This window comes from Rhinatrema bivittatum, chromosome 1 (assembly GCF_901001135.1).
Source record: "Rhinatrema bivittatum chromosome 1, aRhiBiv1.1, whole genome shotgun sequence".
Classification (NCBI taxonomy): domain Eukaryota; kingdom Metazoa; phylum Chordata; class Amphibia; order Gymnophiona; family Rhinatrematidae; genus Rhinatrema; species Rhinatrema bivittatum.
The window spans coordinates 124819907-124835197 of record NC_042615.1 but is presented as its reverse complement, the minus strand read 5'-3'; the positions used below and the strand labels follow the sequence as shown (position 1 = coordinate 124835197).

Genomic DNA, 15291 nt, shown 5'->3' with positions numbered 1-15291 from the left:
CCCCCCGCACCAAAACAAGGAGAGCGCCGCCAAAAGCGAAAGAAAACTTAGTTTTTTTTTTAAACTTGCCTGGCAATGGTTCAAGGTGCTGATCCTGCAGGGTGGAGTGAACGGGCTCTCCAGTGTTGCACCCAAAGCTGCCAAATGGGGATAATAGGGCCCTTGACCCTATCTTGCAGCTGCCTTAACACCAGTGGGGGATGGCTCTCTCAGGATCTCATGACCCCCTGGGAGGCTGCAGACCAAACTGCTCCTTAATGCTATATATTTATTTTTAAAGCAAAATTGAACAAGCCAGAAAAATCCAACCTAATTCTGACTAACTACTATAATACAACTAAGCACACAGACCAGACTGTAGGCTTTGCACATCCACCATCTGCTGGAGACAGAGAAATACTGCCGGACTGTAGGTGGTACCATCCTATATAGGGCGGAGTTTTGTTTTGGAAACTTCTCTGTCTCCATCTGCTTGGGGGGGGGGGGGGGGCAAAACCCAGGAGTCTGGACTGATCCGGGTATGTACAGGGAAGGTCCTTTTGATAGGATGTGGGCATATTTTATTTTGTCATCTCACATATCCTGGTGAATGGAGAATTGATGATAATGTGGCAGTCACTCCTTTATCTTGGACTGACCACTGCATGATGAGCTTTTCTCACACAATCTTTAATTTGTTTCTGGCACTGGGAAGAGAAAAGTTTGTAGATTTTCCCAATTGTTGACTTTCTGGAATGCTGTTACTTGCCCATGGAAAATCAAGTTAGTATGGATGTTCTGCAATTGACTGATCATTGGGATAATGAATTAACATTGTTGCCACTTTAGCTGTCATACAGCTAAAGTTCCATGATTTACAGATAATATATTGGCTTTTAAGCATCAGGCAGTATGCCCTAAGCAGTGCTGCTATGAGTCAAATAATGATGTTGAATATCTTAAATGTAAATCAGTTTCCTCAGTCAGAATTTGCTAAAGCCAAAAGCATTTTCTCTTTATATGTTATTAATCCTACAAATAAACTATTTTGATTGGTTCCCTCCCTTCAACACCTTGTGAGAAGTTTGCTTCTTTATTTATTAAGGTTCACATTGAAGGGTAGATCTGTTGGTAGCTGGAAGTATGAGTGAGAGCTTGGTTGATTGAGATATGACATTAGTACATTTGGGGACTGAGTATGTGGTCCCTACATGAGCCCGTGATTGAGATAGAGGTGGAAGAATGGGTAGTAACAAGCTAAAGCTATTTTGTTTCCAATAATAGGAAATATTGTCCCATTTGCAAGATTCTTTCAAGTTGGAATGTAAATGACCCTATGTACATGGACAATATGCAGTTCTTTATTCTGGTCTCTGTATCATGGGACAATACAATTAGAACAGCACAAAACTGTTTATTAGACATTGAACAATGAATGGCGGAGACTCTGTTGCTGATAAGCATGAAAAAAACAGAAGCCATGATTTTGAGCAGGCTGCCTTTTGATAGTGCCCCAACTTCATGTCAGTTTAATACTACCTACCATTGCATTATCATTAAGAAATTTGGATATAATCTATAATTTAGATTTATCATTTTGTCAACAGATTAAGGCCTTAGTTCAGTCATCCTGTTTTAAGCTCAGGATGATATGCCAAATTAAACTTTTTTTTTTTTAATCAGCATCTGATTCTCACATGATACTCCAGTTCCTTTTATTATTACTGTAATTCTGTATATATGGGCCTGTCTGCAAATACAATAAGGGCATTCCAAGTGGTTCAAAATTCAGCAGCCTGTGTTTTTTCCAGAACCACTGTACATAAGCACATCACTCCAGTTCTAAAGGCCTTACATTAGCTACCAGTTAATTGGTGCAACAAGTTTAAAATAGCTATGATTGTTCACAAAGGGGTAGATTTTCAAAGGGATACGCGCGTAACCCCCGAAAACCTATCCCTGCCTCTCCCTGTGCCTATCTTGCATAGGCTCAGCGGCGCGCGCAACACCCGGGATGCACGTAAGTCCCGGGGCTTGGAAAAAATGGGCGTTCCGGGGGCAGGGCCAAGGCCTCTGGAACAGCCATTGGGCCGGGGGATGGAGAGCCGGAGGCAGGCGTAACTTCTTCGACAAAGATCGGGGGGGGGGGGGGGGGGGGGGGGGGGATGGAAGGAACATTCCCTCTGAGGAAACGGAGGAAGGCTGCTCGGCGCGCACAATTGTGCACCCCCTTGCGCGCGCCAACCCTGGATTTTATAACATGCGCGCATAGATTTGTTTGCGCCGGGTTATGTGAACAAATCTACGCCCGCGCGCATGTTATAAAATCTGGCCCAAAGCTATTTATAGTGACGACTCTGCATTTCTAGCACAGTTAAGTTCTATAGGTCTACACATGCTTTAAGATCCAGCAATAAAGCAAAACTGGTTGCAACAGTTAAATTGATAAAGTATGATCCCTGACTTCACATAAATGTGTCAGTAGCAACTTCTAGATTTTGGAACACTTTGCTCAAGGTGTTACGATTGATTCATCTGCAGACCTTTAAAAAGCAATTAAAGATCTGTTCCTGGACACTTAATGACTAAAATTGTTCCAGTAAGCATACAATAACAAATAAGTTGTATTATTCCCAGTATTATAACTGTGTAGAAGATCATGAGTTTTATGTGTTTTAATTATGAATGTACTTTTGTAAATCGCCTCTAACCATGGCTGTGTGTGAGTAATAAATTTTATAATTTATGTCAGAAATTAATTCATCGAGGTGGCCCTGGCATTTTCTTTTTTAAATCAAGGCAGCCAGAGAAGGTTTGGCCAAATTGTTTGGGTAGATTTTTGAATGCCTTGTTAGCAGAGGGGATTCTTCCAACAGAACTGGAAAAAAAAAAAACATGAATCAAAAAATTGTTGTTTTAACAGAGACTGGATTAATGTTTTTGACTGAAAAGTTTTGGCAGATTTCAAATACATCTTTTATGGGTAAGGTAATTGAAATGCTATGTTGGTTCAGCTTGAGGATTTCTTACAAGATAATGAATCATCTCTTATTCGTGTCAGTCTGGGCTCAGGGCAGGTCATAGCACTAAATCCCCACTGATCGCACTGATAGATAATACATTATGTAAAGAGTGCGCGATTCCAAAGTTTCATTGGTATTAATTTTGTTGGACTACGCTGTGGTCTTTCATCTCATTGAACATTGACCTTTAATGCAGAGAATAGCTGAACTTGGTATCCCTGGGACAGTATAAGTTCTTTGCTTCTTATTTGTCTAAGCGTCTCGAACAAGTAGGCCTGAAGCAGGGGGGGACGGGGGACATAACCCAGCAGTCTGGACTGATCCTGGTACGTACAGGGAACAGTGTGATCTAGCTTTGGCTTTTATTAGAACAGCAGTTGTACATACTAGTACTGCACTTGCAGGGCAGATGCTATATAACCCTATATCTATATGGGTCGCAATGAAGGAAGCAGTATTAGAATCTTTGTCTCCTGCTTCCTAGCTAATTGTTCTAATCAACTGGCTATTTTGTCACTATTTAGAATTGAATCTATGCCAGGTCTAAATATCAACAAGAATGAGGCATAAAAGAACACACTACAGCACAAAACCAAGATTTAACCTACTTCATTTCTCCTTCATCTCTATGAGCAACACTTCCTTGCTATTGCCACCTTGCCTTTTAAGCTGGCATCAAAAGAATTTCATAGTCCATATCCCTCAGGCAGAAGATGATCTGTCCAATGCCTAGCTGCCAGGAATGAAAGTTCTTGGTACCTACAATGCAGGCTTTGCTGTCTTCACAGCAGACTGCAGCTGGCCTTTTTCTTCCCAACATAAGAGCCAGCACCTGCTTCCTTAAAGCCTATTTCCAGCCTTTAATACAAGTGATATAAGGTACAAAGGTCAACACAGCTCCCATAAAAATGAACAAGAGTGGCACAGTTACAGACAGTATCAGTATGGCCTTAATCTCATGTACTGTATCATCATTAGAGTCTTACATTGGCCCAATAAGATATTGCAGCTTATAAAAGATCCAATTTCCTCCAAGACAAATGCAGTTGCTGGAACTCTGTACAATAAACACATTCCTTCAAATATTATTAGGAAATATAAAAAAAATCTTGTTCAGAAACAGCAAAAATGTAATAAAACAACACGCCCAGTCATCTTTTTCATTTGCAGTATCTGTCTGCTTTCAGCTTAGATCGCCTATAAAAGAAAAAAAAAAGAAATAGGATAAGTTCAAATATTAAATTAAGCATAATTTGTACAAGAAACAATGACAAGAGAGATCAGGCAAAAAGGTTACCTGTCTGTACAGACAATACAGAATCATATTACCAGTGCAGAGGATATATAAAATCCACCAATGAGCCTCATCCATATAGAACATGACGACTGACAAAAACCATATAGCCCATCTAGTCTACTTATTATAGCTGCTGCTCAGCTTTAAGTCCCTTCCTCTCATTCAGTAATCCTCTACGCTTCTCCCACCCTCATCTTCACCTCCTCCAGGGGAAGGCTGGTTCATGCATCCACCACCCTTTCTCTAAAGAAATATTTCCTTAGATTGTGCCCGAGTCTACCCCCTTTCACCCTTATCCCATGGCTTCATGTTTCCAGAACAAAATTTCCATTGAAAAAGTCCTGGATCCTGTGTATTTATTCTTTGAAGGGATTTAAATATTTCTATCACCTCTCCACTTTCCCTTAGAGCAGTGATGGCTAACCTATGACACGCGTGTCAGAGGTGACACGCCGAGACATGTTTGCTGACACGCGCAGCATTTCATGGACTATCGGGATTTTTTTTTTTTGGCTGTGCCGAGCCTTTATTTTTTTTTTTTTTAGCGGCTGCGCCGACCCTTTAAAATTAGTTTAGTATCTCTCCCCCCCCCCCCCCCCCATGTCCCCGGGTGCAGAGAGGCTCATGCGGCGCAACGACAGGCAGGATAGGGATCGCATTTACACGCGCTGATGCCCCTCCTCCTTCCTGCCCGTGCGGCCCAGAAGTAAACGTTGCCGGAGCCGCGTGGGCAGGAAGGAGAGAAGCATCAGCACGCGCAGAAGAGGAGCAGCACTTGAGCTTATAGGCCGCCGCGAATCCCACCCAAGTCGCAGCGGCCTGAGAAGAGGAAGAAGCCCGGTAGCAGGGCCGCCGCGGCCCAAGAAGATCAGGGCCGCTGCAGAGCCCATCCTGCGGCGACCCGTGAAGAGGCGGCCCAGAGGTGAGAGAGAGGCTGAGGGTCTGTAGAGGGTGGGGGTGTGTGTGTGTGTGTATGTGTGTATGAGACGAGTTGAGAGATTGTGTGTGAGAGTGAATGTTTGCAGAGACAGCATGAGACAGCATGTGCTTGAGCAAGACAGCATATGGGAGTGAGAGAGAGCCTGTGTGTGTGAAAGTCAGACAGCATGTGGGAGTGAGAGAGAGCCTGTGTGTGTGAGAGTTAGACAGCATGTGCCAGTGAGAGACTGTGTGTGTGTGTGTGTGTGTGTGTGTGTGTGTGTGTGTGTGAGAGAGAGAGAGAAATGATGTGAGAATGAGAACCTGACTGTGTTTGAGGGAAGAAGATGGAGAGAAAAGTAACAGAAAAAAAGACAATATAAAAGGAATTGGCAAAAAAAAAAAAATAAGAAAGGGAAGGTGGAAAAAATAAGAAAGGGAAGGTGGAAAAAAAAAAGCCTGTGACCAATCAATTAGAAAACTAAGATCAGACAGCAAAGGTTAAAAAAAATATATATTTTTAGTGATTGGCACATGTAATCTTTGGGAATGTGCAAGAATAGTAACATCCCCAATAGTCATGTGGCAGCAGTGACAGTGGCAGCAGAGGAATGAGAGAGGTTCCGAGGTTGCTGGCAAAAGAGAGGGGGGTCTGCCTTTAGTGTGTGAATGGGACTCTGCCTGGGGGTGTATGTGTGTGAGAATGAATTGGTGCCTGCCTGGGGGTGTATGTGTGTGAGAATGAATTGGTGCCTGCCTGGGGGTGTGTGTGTGTGAGAATGAATTGGTGCCTGCCTGGGGGGGTCTGTGTGTGTGAGAATGAATTGGTGCCTGCCTGGAGGATGGAGCAGGAGTGGTGTGAAAATGAATGGGAGCCTGCCTGGGTGTGTGTGTTTGTGTGTATGTGAGGGAGCCAGGGAGTGTGAGAGCATGAGTGTGTATGAGAAAATCCAGGGGAGTAAGAGTTTGTGTGGGAGGGGGGGGTGGAGGGGGAGAGAGTGTTTTAATTGAAGATTTAGCTGACGAAATTCAGCAACAAAAAAGTCACTAAGCAGGCAAGGTAAAGAATTATTTGTTTTTGCTTTATTAATAAATACAGTACATATATTAAAATTATAACTTGTTATTAATTAGAGCTACAAATATCACAATTATGGATTTTTCTAGAAGTGACACACCACCCGAGTTATGCTCGGTTTTTTTATGAATTTTGACACACTGAGCTCAAAAGGTTGGCCATCACTGCCTTAGAGTATAAGTTTTAGGGATGTGAATCGTTTTTGAACGATTAAAATTATCGTCAGATAATTTTAAAATCGTTCTAAATAGTTAGAGTGCATGATACAATAAAATGCCCCCGATTTATCGTCAGGGGCATTTGTATTGTATCGTTAAATAGGGCACGGGAATTATTTGGGGGAGGGTGGGAAAACCGGCACACCAAAACAACCCCTAAACCCACCCCGACCCTTTAAAACCAATTCCTTACCCTCCCGAACCCCCGCCAAAATGTTAAGTTACCTGGTGGTCCAGTGGGGGGGGGGGGGGGGGTGTGTGTGTGTGTGTGTGTCCCAGCGCATTCTCCCGCTCTCAGGCCATCGGTGCCATTTTGGCTGCCACTAATTAAAATGGCGCAGATGGCCCGATAAAAAAACAAACCCACCCGACCCTTTAAATCGACCCCCCTTAGCCTCCCCCACCCTCCCGACCCTTTTTTTTTTAGGGAGGCCCACGCCGCTAAAACAAACCCCCACTCGACCCTTTAAATCGACCCCCCCCTCCCGACCCCCCCAAAACCTTTTAAAATTACCTGGTGGTCCAGGGGGACCTTGGGGAGAGATTTCCCGTTCCCAGGCATCAGCTGTTCTAAAAACAAAAATGGCACTGATGCCCCTTTGCACTTACCATGTGACAGGGTATCCGTGCCATTGGCCGGCCCCTGTCACATGGTAGGAGCACTGGATGGCCGGCTCCATCTTTAAAGATGGCGCCGGCCATCTTTACTCATCAGCCCCTATTATAGAGTATAGTATAATAGGGGCTGATGAGTAAAGATGGCCGGCGCCATCTTTAAAGATGGAGCCGGCCATCCAGTGCTCCTACCATGTGACAGGGGCCGGCCAATGGCACGGATACCCTGTCACATGGTAAGGGCAAAGGGGCATCGGCGCCATTTTTTTTTTTTTTTTTAGAACAGCTGATGCCTGGGAATGGGAAATCTCTCCCCGAGGCCCCCCTGGATCTCTCCTCTCCCCGAGGCCCCCCTGGACCACCAGGTAATTTTAAAAGGTTTTGGGGGTGTCGGGAGCGGGGTCGATTTAAAGGGTCGGGTGGGTTTCTTTTTTTTAGCGGCGCGGGCCTCCCTAAAAAAAAAAAAATAAATTAGCGATGTGAATTGGAATCGGAAACGATTCCAATTCACATATCTTACCTGATATGACCACCTCTATGCTTGTCGATTTGGTACTGTGCACTAATTCTGTATATAGTTTTGATGTAAATAGTTTTGATGTAAGGGCTCCCCCCTAATTTCAATTATATGTTTCCTAGTTCAGTATATTATCTGTTTTATGTAAGGGCCCCTAGTTCAGTATATTATCTGTTTTATGTAAGGGCCCCGCCCAATGGTTTTGTGTTCACTGTAAACCGATGCGATGTGCGAACGGTCATCGGTATAAAAGAAACGTTAAATAAATAAATAAATAAATAAATAAATATCTTAACGATCAGATTTCCTCCCCCCCCCAGCCGAATCTGATCGTTAAGACGATCTGGCACACGATTCACATCTCTAATAAGTTTAGCTTTATAAGTCTGTCTCAGTCTTATGCTAATGGTAGAAGTCTAAAAAGTAAGATGCAAGAGTTAGAATGTATAGCACTAAATGAAGAGAGACACATAATTAGCATCTTAGATACCTGGTGGAAGGGGGATAACCAATGGGAGTATGCTATATAAGGGTACAAATTATATCCCAATAATAGGGTGGATCAACTTGGTGGTGGGGGCTTTATGCTGGGGATGGCATAGAGTCCAACAGGATAAAGATCCTACAGGAGACTAAATGCACAGTAGATTCGTGAGGAGTGGAAGAGTATAGTGGTGAGTGTATATTACCATCTACCTGGCCAAAATGAGCAGACGGATGATGAAATGCTAACAGAAATTAGGGAAGCTAACAAATTTGGTAGCACAGTAACAGGAGATTTCAATTAACCCAATATTGACTAGATAAATGTAACATCAGGACATGCTAGGGAGGTAAAGGGAATCGACAAGAGGAAAAACTATTTTAGACCTAATTCATAGTAGAGTACGAGATTTGGTATGAGAGAATTGTGATGGGCTGCTCAGCAATAGTGATCATAATGCAATCAAATTTCACTTAATAATCTGAGGGAAAACATTAAATCTACAACTTTCAAAAGGGAGACTTTGATAAAATTATAAAAATAGGAAAAAACTGAAAAGTGTAGCTGAAAAGATTAAGGGCCGGATTTTAAAAGGGTACGCACGCGGACCTATTTTCAAAAGGCCCGGCAACTCACATAAAGCCCCGGGGCTTGCAAAAAGCGGTGGGGCGTGGGCAGTCCAGGGGCGGGGCCATTTGCCGCTGTGTCAAAGGATCTTGTGCCTCCAGGCAGGCACAAAAGGTGAAATAAAGATTTTGGGGAGGGTTAGAGTAGGGCTGAAAGGTGAGGGAAAGGGGTGGGAAGGAACGGAGGAAGGTGGCACGCACAAGGTGCACAATTGTGCACCCCTTTGTGCTCGCCGATCCCGGATTTTATAACTTGCGTGCGCATGTTATAAAATCTACCCCTAAGAGTTTACAACAGGCATGGCCATTATTTAAAAATGCAGTGCATGTTTCTTGTAAATTCCAGATATACATTAGACCATCATAATAGGCACTCCTGGTTAAATCATAAGGTCAAAGGCCACAGTTCAATCATATGTTTTGTTTTTTTTTTCATTTTATAATACACATAAAATCACTTATCTTAATGGAATCTTTAATGGATCATCTCTCATGCATATTCACTGTGGATATTCTGAAAACTTGGCCTGTTTGTGGCTTTCAAGGACCAGGGTTGGCCACCCCTATGCTACTCAGTGGCTACACAAGACGTGCCCTTGAGTTTACTTTATCTGTTCTTCCCTTGGGCCATGTAACTTCTGGTGAAGGCACTAATTTGCCTGTAGAGCTCTTTGTATTTGCTGTTTAGCTAAATGTTTCTGTTTAGCTTTATTTTTCAGTGGAAGGTATAGTAATGACCTCCAAAAGCCATCCTCTTTGTTGGTTACAAGATCTTCAATTGCTTTAAGGAACTGCATTACCTGTCCAGCAGCATTTCATGGAAATTGCCTTCTTTCCTGGCTTTTTTGAGATCCTTCTGATCTTCCTGGCTTACTTTAAACTTATGATCTTGAAAACTCTGAAATTTCTTTCTGCAAAATTAAATCAGAAAATGTTTAAATCTACTACATTTATAAATGCTACTGTACATTCCACGTCATGAAGAAGGGAGCTACAGGATGAGATGGATGTAATCAGAGAGTGGTATAAAAATGTATTTGGTATAAAGTTCTTTAATCTAAGATCCCCCACCTGCACAGCCTGTCATTATTTTTTGCTTGTAAACAATGCCCTTGGCTGTCAGCAGCCTCTGCTCTGCAGCAGAGGAGGGAATGCAGGATGGAGAGATGGAGCTCACAACTTGTTTCTGCAACTCTCTCAATTGTGAAATTAGGTTCTTATCTGATAATCTCCTTTCCTTGAGTCCTGCCAGACAAGTTCAGACGAGATAGTTATGTCCTGCCAGCAGATGAAGGCAGAGAAAAAATCTCATAGCTGACTTCACTTCCCATATGAAGGTCTGATGCTGCCACCAGCTCTTCAGTATTCTATGACAAAGCTAAGCCAACTGAAGGCAATTGTTTGATTTGGCTTCTAAATCACCATTCTAACAAACCTGATATGGTCAGAAAATTTCATTCCATGGTTAGTGTCCAAGATGTAAGAATCCTTACAGCCAGCTCACAATTAGGCCCGTTACCTTCAGCGTAGGCATCAACATACTCATTGTCAGATATCTAAGCCTTATTAGAATAGGAGTCCTTGCTGCTGTGGCTTCCTTGGTTGTGTTCTGGACTAATGTGGCAGGACTCAAGGAAAGGAATTTCACATTCCTCATCATCCATGCTAGACTAGTCCAGGCACGTGGGATGTATCAGAGCTCTACCCAGTCCATGTGGGAGGAAGCCATAATAGTCCTCAGAACTCTGCATCCAAGGTATAGCCTCACTCTGCCTGCACCCCCCTAAATGAGATACTCAGAGCAGGGAAGCAATAAAGACAAGGGCACTGCTCTGCCATTATCTTCTGAAAGGATGGATTCTGATTCTGCCTACAAGGACTCCATCCCCAGACCCTCAAGCTCTTGCCTACAAGGACTCCATCCCCAGACCCTCAAGCTCTTGCCTACAAGGACTCCATCCCCAGACCCTCAAGCTCTTGCTGGAGTGGGCCAACATGCCCCACTCCTTGATTACTCCAGAAGACGATACCATACAACTCACTGTGCGTTAACAGGGCACATTAATAGATCAAAGATTTATATGAGAATAAACTGGTCCCCTAGCTACATTCTCCTACTCATAAGTGAGAAACACCTGATTTCAATAGTGGTAAAGTAACATCCTCCAAAATAAAGGGCGTACTGGGTTTAGCGATAACCTTTCCTTTAAGTTTACCAAAGGCACCAAGGAGTCTGATTTCAACAGCTAGACTCAAAGAGAAGAAAACTTGAGAAGAAGGGGTGCTGGATCCCTTCAAAACTAAGCTCACTTCAGAGTCGAGGAGACCTCCCGCATGATCAAATCTTGGCTAAGAAACATGCAGAAATGTTTCCAATCATTTAACTGTTCTGATTGCAGAAAGACTAAATTAATTCTTTGCTTCTGTGTTTACTAATGAGGATGTTGGGGAGATACCAGTTCCGGAGATGGTTTTCAAGGGTGATTAGTCAGATGAACTGAACCAAATCACTGTGAACTTGGAAGATGTAGTAGGCCAGATTGACAAATTAAAGAGCAGTAAATCACCTGGACTGGATGCTATGCATCCCAGGGTTCTGAAGGAACTCAAAAATGAAATTTCAGATCTATCAGTTAAAATTCGTAACTTATCATTAAAATCATCCATTGTACCTGAAGACTGGAGGGTGGCCAATGTAACCCCAATAATTAAAAAGGGCTCCAGGGGCGATCCTGGACACTATCGACCAGTGAGCCTGACTTCAGTGCCGGGAAAAATGGTGGAAACTATTCTAAAGATCAAAATCACAGAGCATATAGAAAGACATTGCCTCAAAAATCTGCTTGAAGGGGTTAATAAACATATGGATAAAGGTGAACCGGTAGATGTGATATATTTGGATTTTCAGAAGGTGTTTGACAAAGTCCCTAATGAGAGGCTTCTAAGAAAACTAAAAGTCATGGGATAGGAGGAGAAGTCCTTTTGTGGATTACAAACTGGTTAAAAGACAGGAAAGAGAATTGGATTAAATGGTCAATTTTCTCAGTGGAAAAGGGTAAACAATAGAGTGCCTCAGGGATTTGTACTTGGACTGGTGCTTTTCAATATGTTTATAAATGATCTGGAAAGGAATACGACAAGTGAGGTAATCAAATTTGTAGATGATACAAAATTATTCAGAGTAGTTAAATCACAAGCAGATGATGATACATTGCAGGAGGACCTTGCGAGACTGGGCATCCAAATGGCAGATGAAATTTAATGTAGACAAGTGCAAGTTGTTGCATATAGGGAAAAATAACCCATGCTGTAGTTACACGATGTTAGGTTCCATATTAGGAGTTACCACCCAGGAAAAAGATCTAGGCATCATAGTGAATAATACATTGAAATCGCTGGCTCAGTGTGCTGCGGCAGTCAAAAAATCAAACAGAATATTTATTTATTTATTTATTTAATTCTTTTATATACCGTCCATCATGACAAGGATCATATCAAATTGGTTTACAAGGAACCTGGGGGTTAACATTAACAACCATTTAACAAGAGGTCATTAACAAGAGGCAAAGTTACATTTAACAAGGTGGCATAAACTTGGAATCTGAATTATTATCTAAATTATTATTATGTTAGGAATTATTAGGAAGGGAATGGTTAATAGAATGGAAAATGTCATAATGCTTCTGTATTGCTCCATGGTGAGACTACACCTTGAGTACTGTGTACAATTCTGATCACCACATCTCAACAAAGATATAGTTGCACTGGAGAAGGTACAGAGAAGGGTGACCAAAATGATTAAGGGGATGGAACAGCTCCCCTATGAGGAAAAGCTAAAGAGGTTAGGGCTGTTCAGCTTGGAGAAGAGATGGCTGAGATGGGATATGATAGAGGTCTTTAAAATTATGAGAGGTCTAGAATGGGTAGATGTGAATCGGTTATTTACTCTTTCGAATAAAAGAAGGACTAGGGGGCACTCCATGACGTTAGCAAGTAGCACATTTAAAACTAAATCGGAGAAAATTCTTTTTCACTCAACGTACAATTAAGCTCTGGAATTTGTTGCCAGAGGATATGGTTAGTGCAGTTAGTATAGCTGGGTTTAAAAAAGGTTTGGATAAGTTCTTGGAGGAGAAGCCCATTAACTGCTATTAATCAAGCTGACTTAGGGAATAGCCACTGCTATTACTGGCATCAGTAGCATGGGATCTACTTAGTGTTTGTGTACTTGTCAGGTACTTGTAGCCGGGATTAGCCTCTGTTGGAAGCAGGATGCTGGGCTTAATGGACCTTTGGTCTGACCCAGTATGGCAATTTCTTATGTTCTTATGACTTATTAAAAGGGTATTGGCAATTCCCATTAGCCCCAGATGCCTGAAAGAAGACAGAGTTTATCACCCATAAGAGTTTGTTCCAATTTAAAGTCCTTCTGTTTGGAGTTCATGGGGCCCTCGTAAGCTTCCACCAAGCAATCAACTGGGGTACTCTGACCCCATCAAGTATACGCTGGGACTTACCTAGATGATGTAGTAATTTTTCTAAGATGGCCTGGCAGAGTCAGCTTCAATAGCTACACAGGGCAGGTCTGACAGCAAACCTAAAAAAATTCACTCTGGGGTAATGGGATCATAAAACCTCTAGTAAAGAAAATAGAAGCCGTGGGAAAAGCCCCAATGCAGAGAACAAAAAAACAAGTAAGGGCATTCTTGGGTTTAGCGGGGTATTATCAACGATTTATACAAAACTTTGGGCCAGATTCATTAAGGCATTTCTCCCATTTTGTGTCTATGGCAAAGACCTTAGTCTGATAGCTCCTCTATCTGACCTCCTCAACCATGTTCGAATGGACCTGGCAACAACAGAAGCATTTAAAAAAAAAAAAACAAAAAAAGTTATGTGAAAAGCTGGTGCTCAATATTGTAGACTTCAAACTTCCTTTTATTCTGCAGATGGATGCCTCCAATGTGGGATTGGAGACGGTACTATCGCAGAAGGTGAGGGAGGAGGAGCAACCGTAAGCTAGGAAATAATGAAAAGCATTATGCCACTAAAGAAAATGAATGCTTGGCAGTTAAAATGGGCTGTGGAAAATCTAAAATATTATTTTTTGGGAAGGCAGTTCACACCGATGATGGACCATGCACCTCTGTAATGGCTCAACCAAAATCACAATACCAATGCCTGTCTTACTAGGTGGTATCTAGCCCTACAGCCTTTATGGTTTGAAGTTCAGCATTGGGCAGGCAGTGAACATAAGAATGCTAAATTTTCTGACTCAAGAGGCTATCCTTGTCAAAGAGGAAAAAGAGCCAGACATCCAAAAAAAATTGGGTGGGGTGTAATGGGAAGCACATCCCTTCCAGGTGCCCCTTAGGGGCAAGGACCTGAGAAAGTTAAAGACAGGACAGGAAACTGACAGCTCCCTGCAGTATGAATTGAACTGCATGGCAGGAAGTAACAGGAAACAGCTCAGGTGCTGACCTGATTAAGGAGAAGGAGCGGAGGAGGAGGGGGTGGAGAAAGCATTGGAATCAGAAAGGAGGATGTGAGAAGAGAGGGTGGCCTAACAGAGACTCCCCAAATACACAGGGATCCTGCAGAGGGAATCAGGCTGGAGAGGCTCTAACAGTGAAATGGAGCAAAGCGGACAGAGTGCTGGGGAACACTTATTGGATGACCTGAAGACACCTTGAGATGGAACCCCTTACATACTATTTGGTGTGGTGTTGGTTGAAGGGGCACACCACTCTGTAGTATTTGAGGTTGTAGCCACTAATGTAACTCTTGCCTCATTTCCGTGGTTATGAGAAACTTGGCGTGAAGAGGTTGGAGCAGTTGGTTCCATTGATTCCTGAGATACCACTGTAGGAGACGCATTTGGAGGCGTGTCAGAAGAACCACTTGAAATCATCATAGCCAAGTGTCCCAAAAACACTAAAACGTGGCAAGTAGTTGTTGAAGATTTCAGTAGCTGTGTGTTTTCTAATTTCAAGAAGACTGCTACTCTGAGGGTGAGAAATGCTCTCGACTGTGTGGAATCTATCTGCACTCCAATGAACTGTAGACATTGAGTGGCTTATAGGATGGATTTCTTATAGTTTATGAGAAAACCTAGGAACTGTAAACAATTTATGGTTAATTTGGCATTTGATAGGACAGCAGTCTTTGTCAGTGCTACCATCAACCAGGAATCCAAATAAGGGAATATCCGTATTCCTTGGCAAAGTAGGTGTGCTACTTAAGAACATGCCATACTGGGTTAGACCAAAGGTCCATCAAGCCCAGCATCCTGTTTCCAACAGTGGCCAATCCAGGCCATAAGAACCTGGCAAGTACCCAAAAACTAAGTCTATCCCATGCTACTGTTGCTAATAATAGCAGTGGATATTCTCTAAGTCAACTTAATTAATAGCAGGTAATGGACTTCTCCAAGAACTTATCCAATCCTTTTTTAAACTCAGCTACACTAACTGCACTAACCACATCCTCTGGCAACAAATTCCAGAGTTTAACTGTGCGTCGAATGAAAAAGAACT

The 15291-nt window shown here is 42.6% G+C and overlaps 1 protein-coding gene across 1 annotated transcript in view; it reads right to left on the bottom strand.

The window, feature by feature from the left end:
- Positions 1 to 3350: 3350 nt before the first annotated feature.
- The window catches only part of FRG1 (FSHD region gene 1), a 76856-nt gene continuing 64915 nt past the window's right edge, over positions 3351 to 15291 (bottom strand). Inside the window, exons 8-9 of the mRNA XM_029586977.1 lie at positions 9556 to 9666; positions 3351 to 4199 (exon numbers count right to left, since the gene is read on the bottom strand). Of these exons, the coding sequence (XP_029442837.1) occupies positions 4163 to 4199; positions 9556 to 9666 (148 nt within the window). The 3' untranslated portion in view covers positions 3351 to 4162. The remainder of the gene's footprint in view (positions 4200 to 9555; positions 9667 to 15291) is intronic.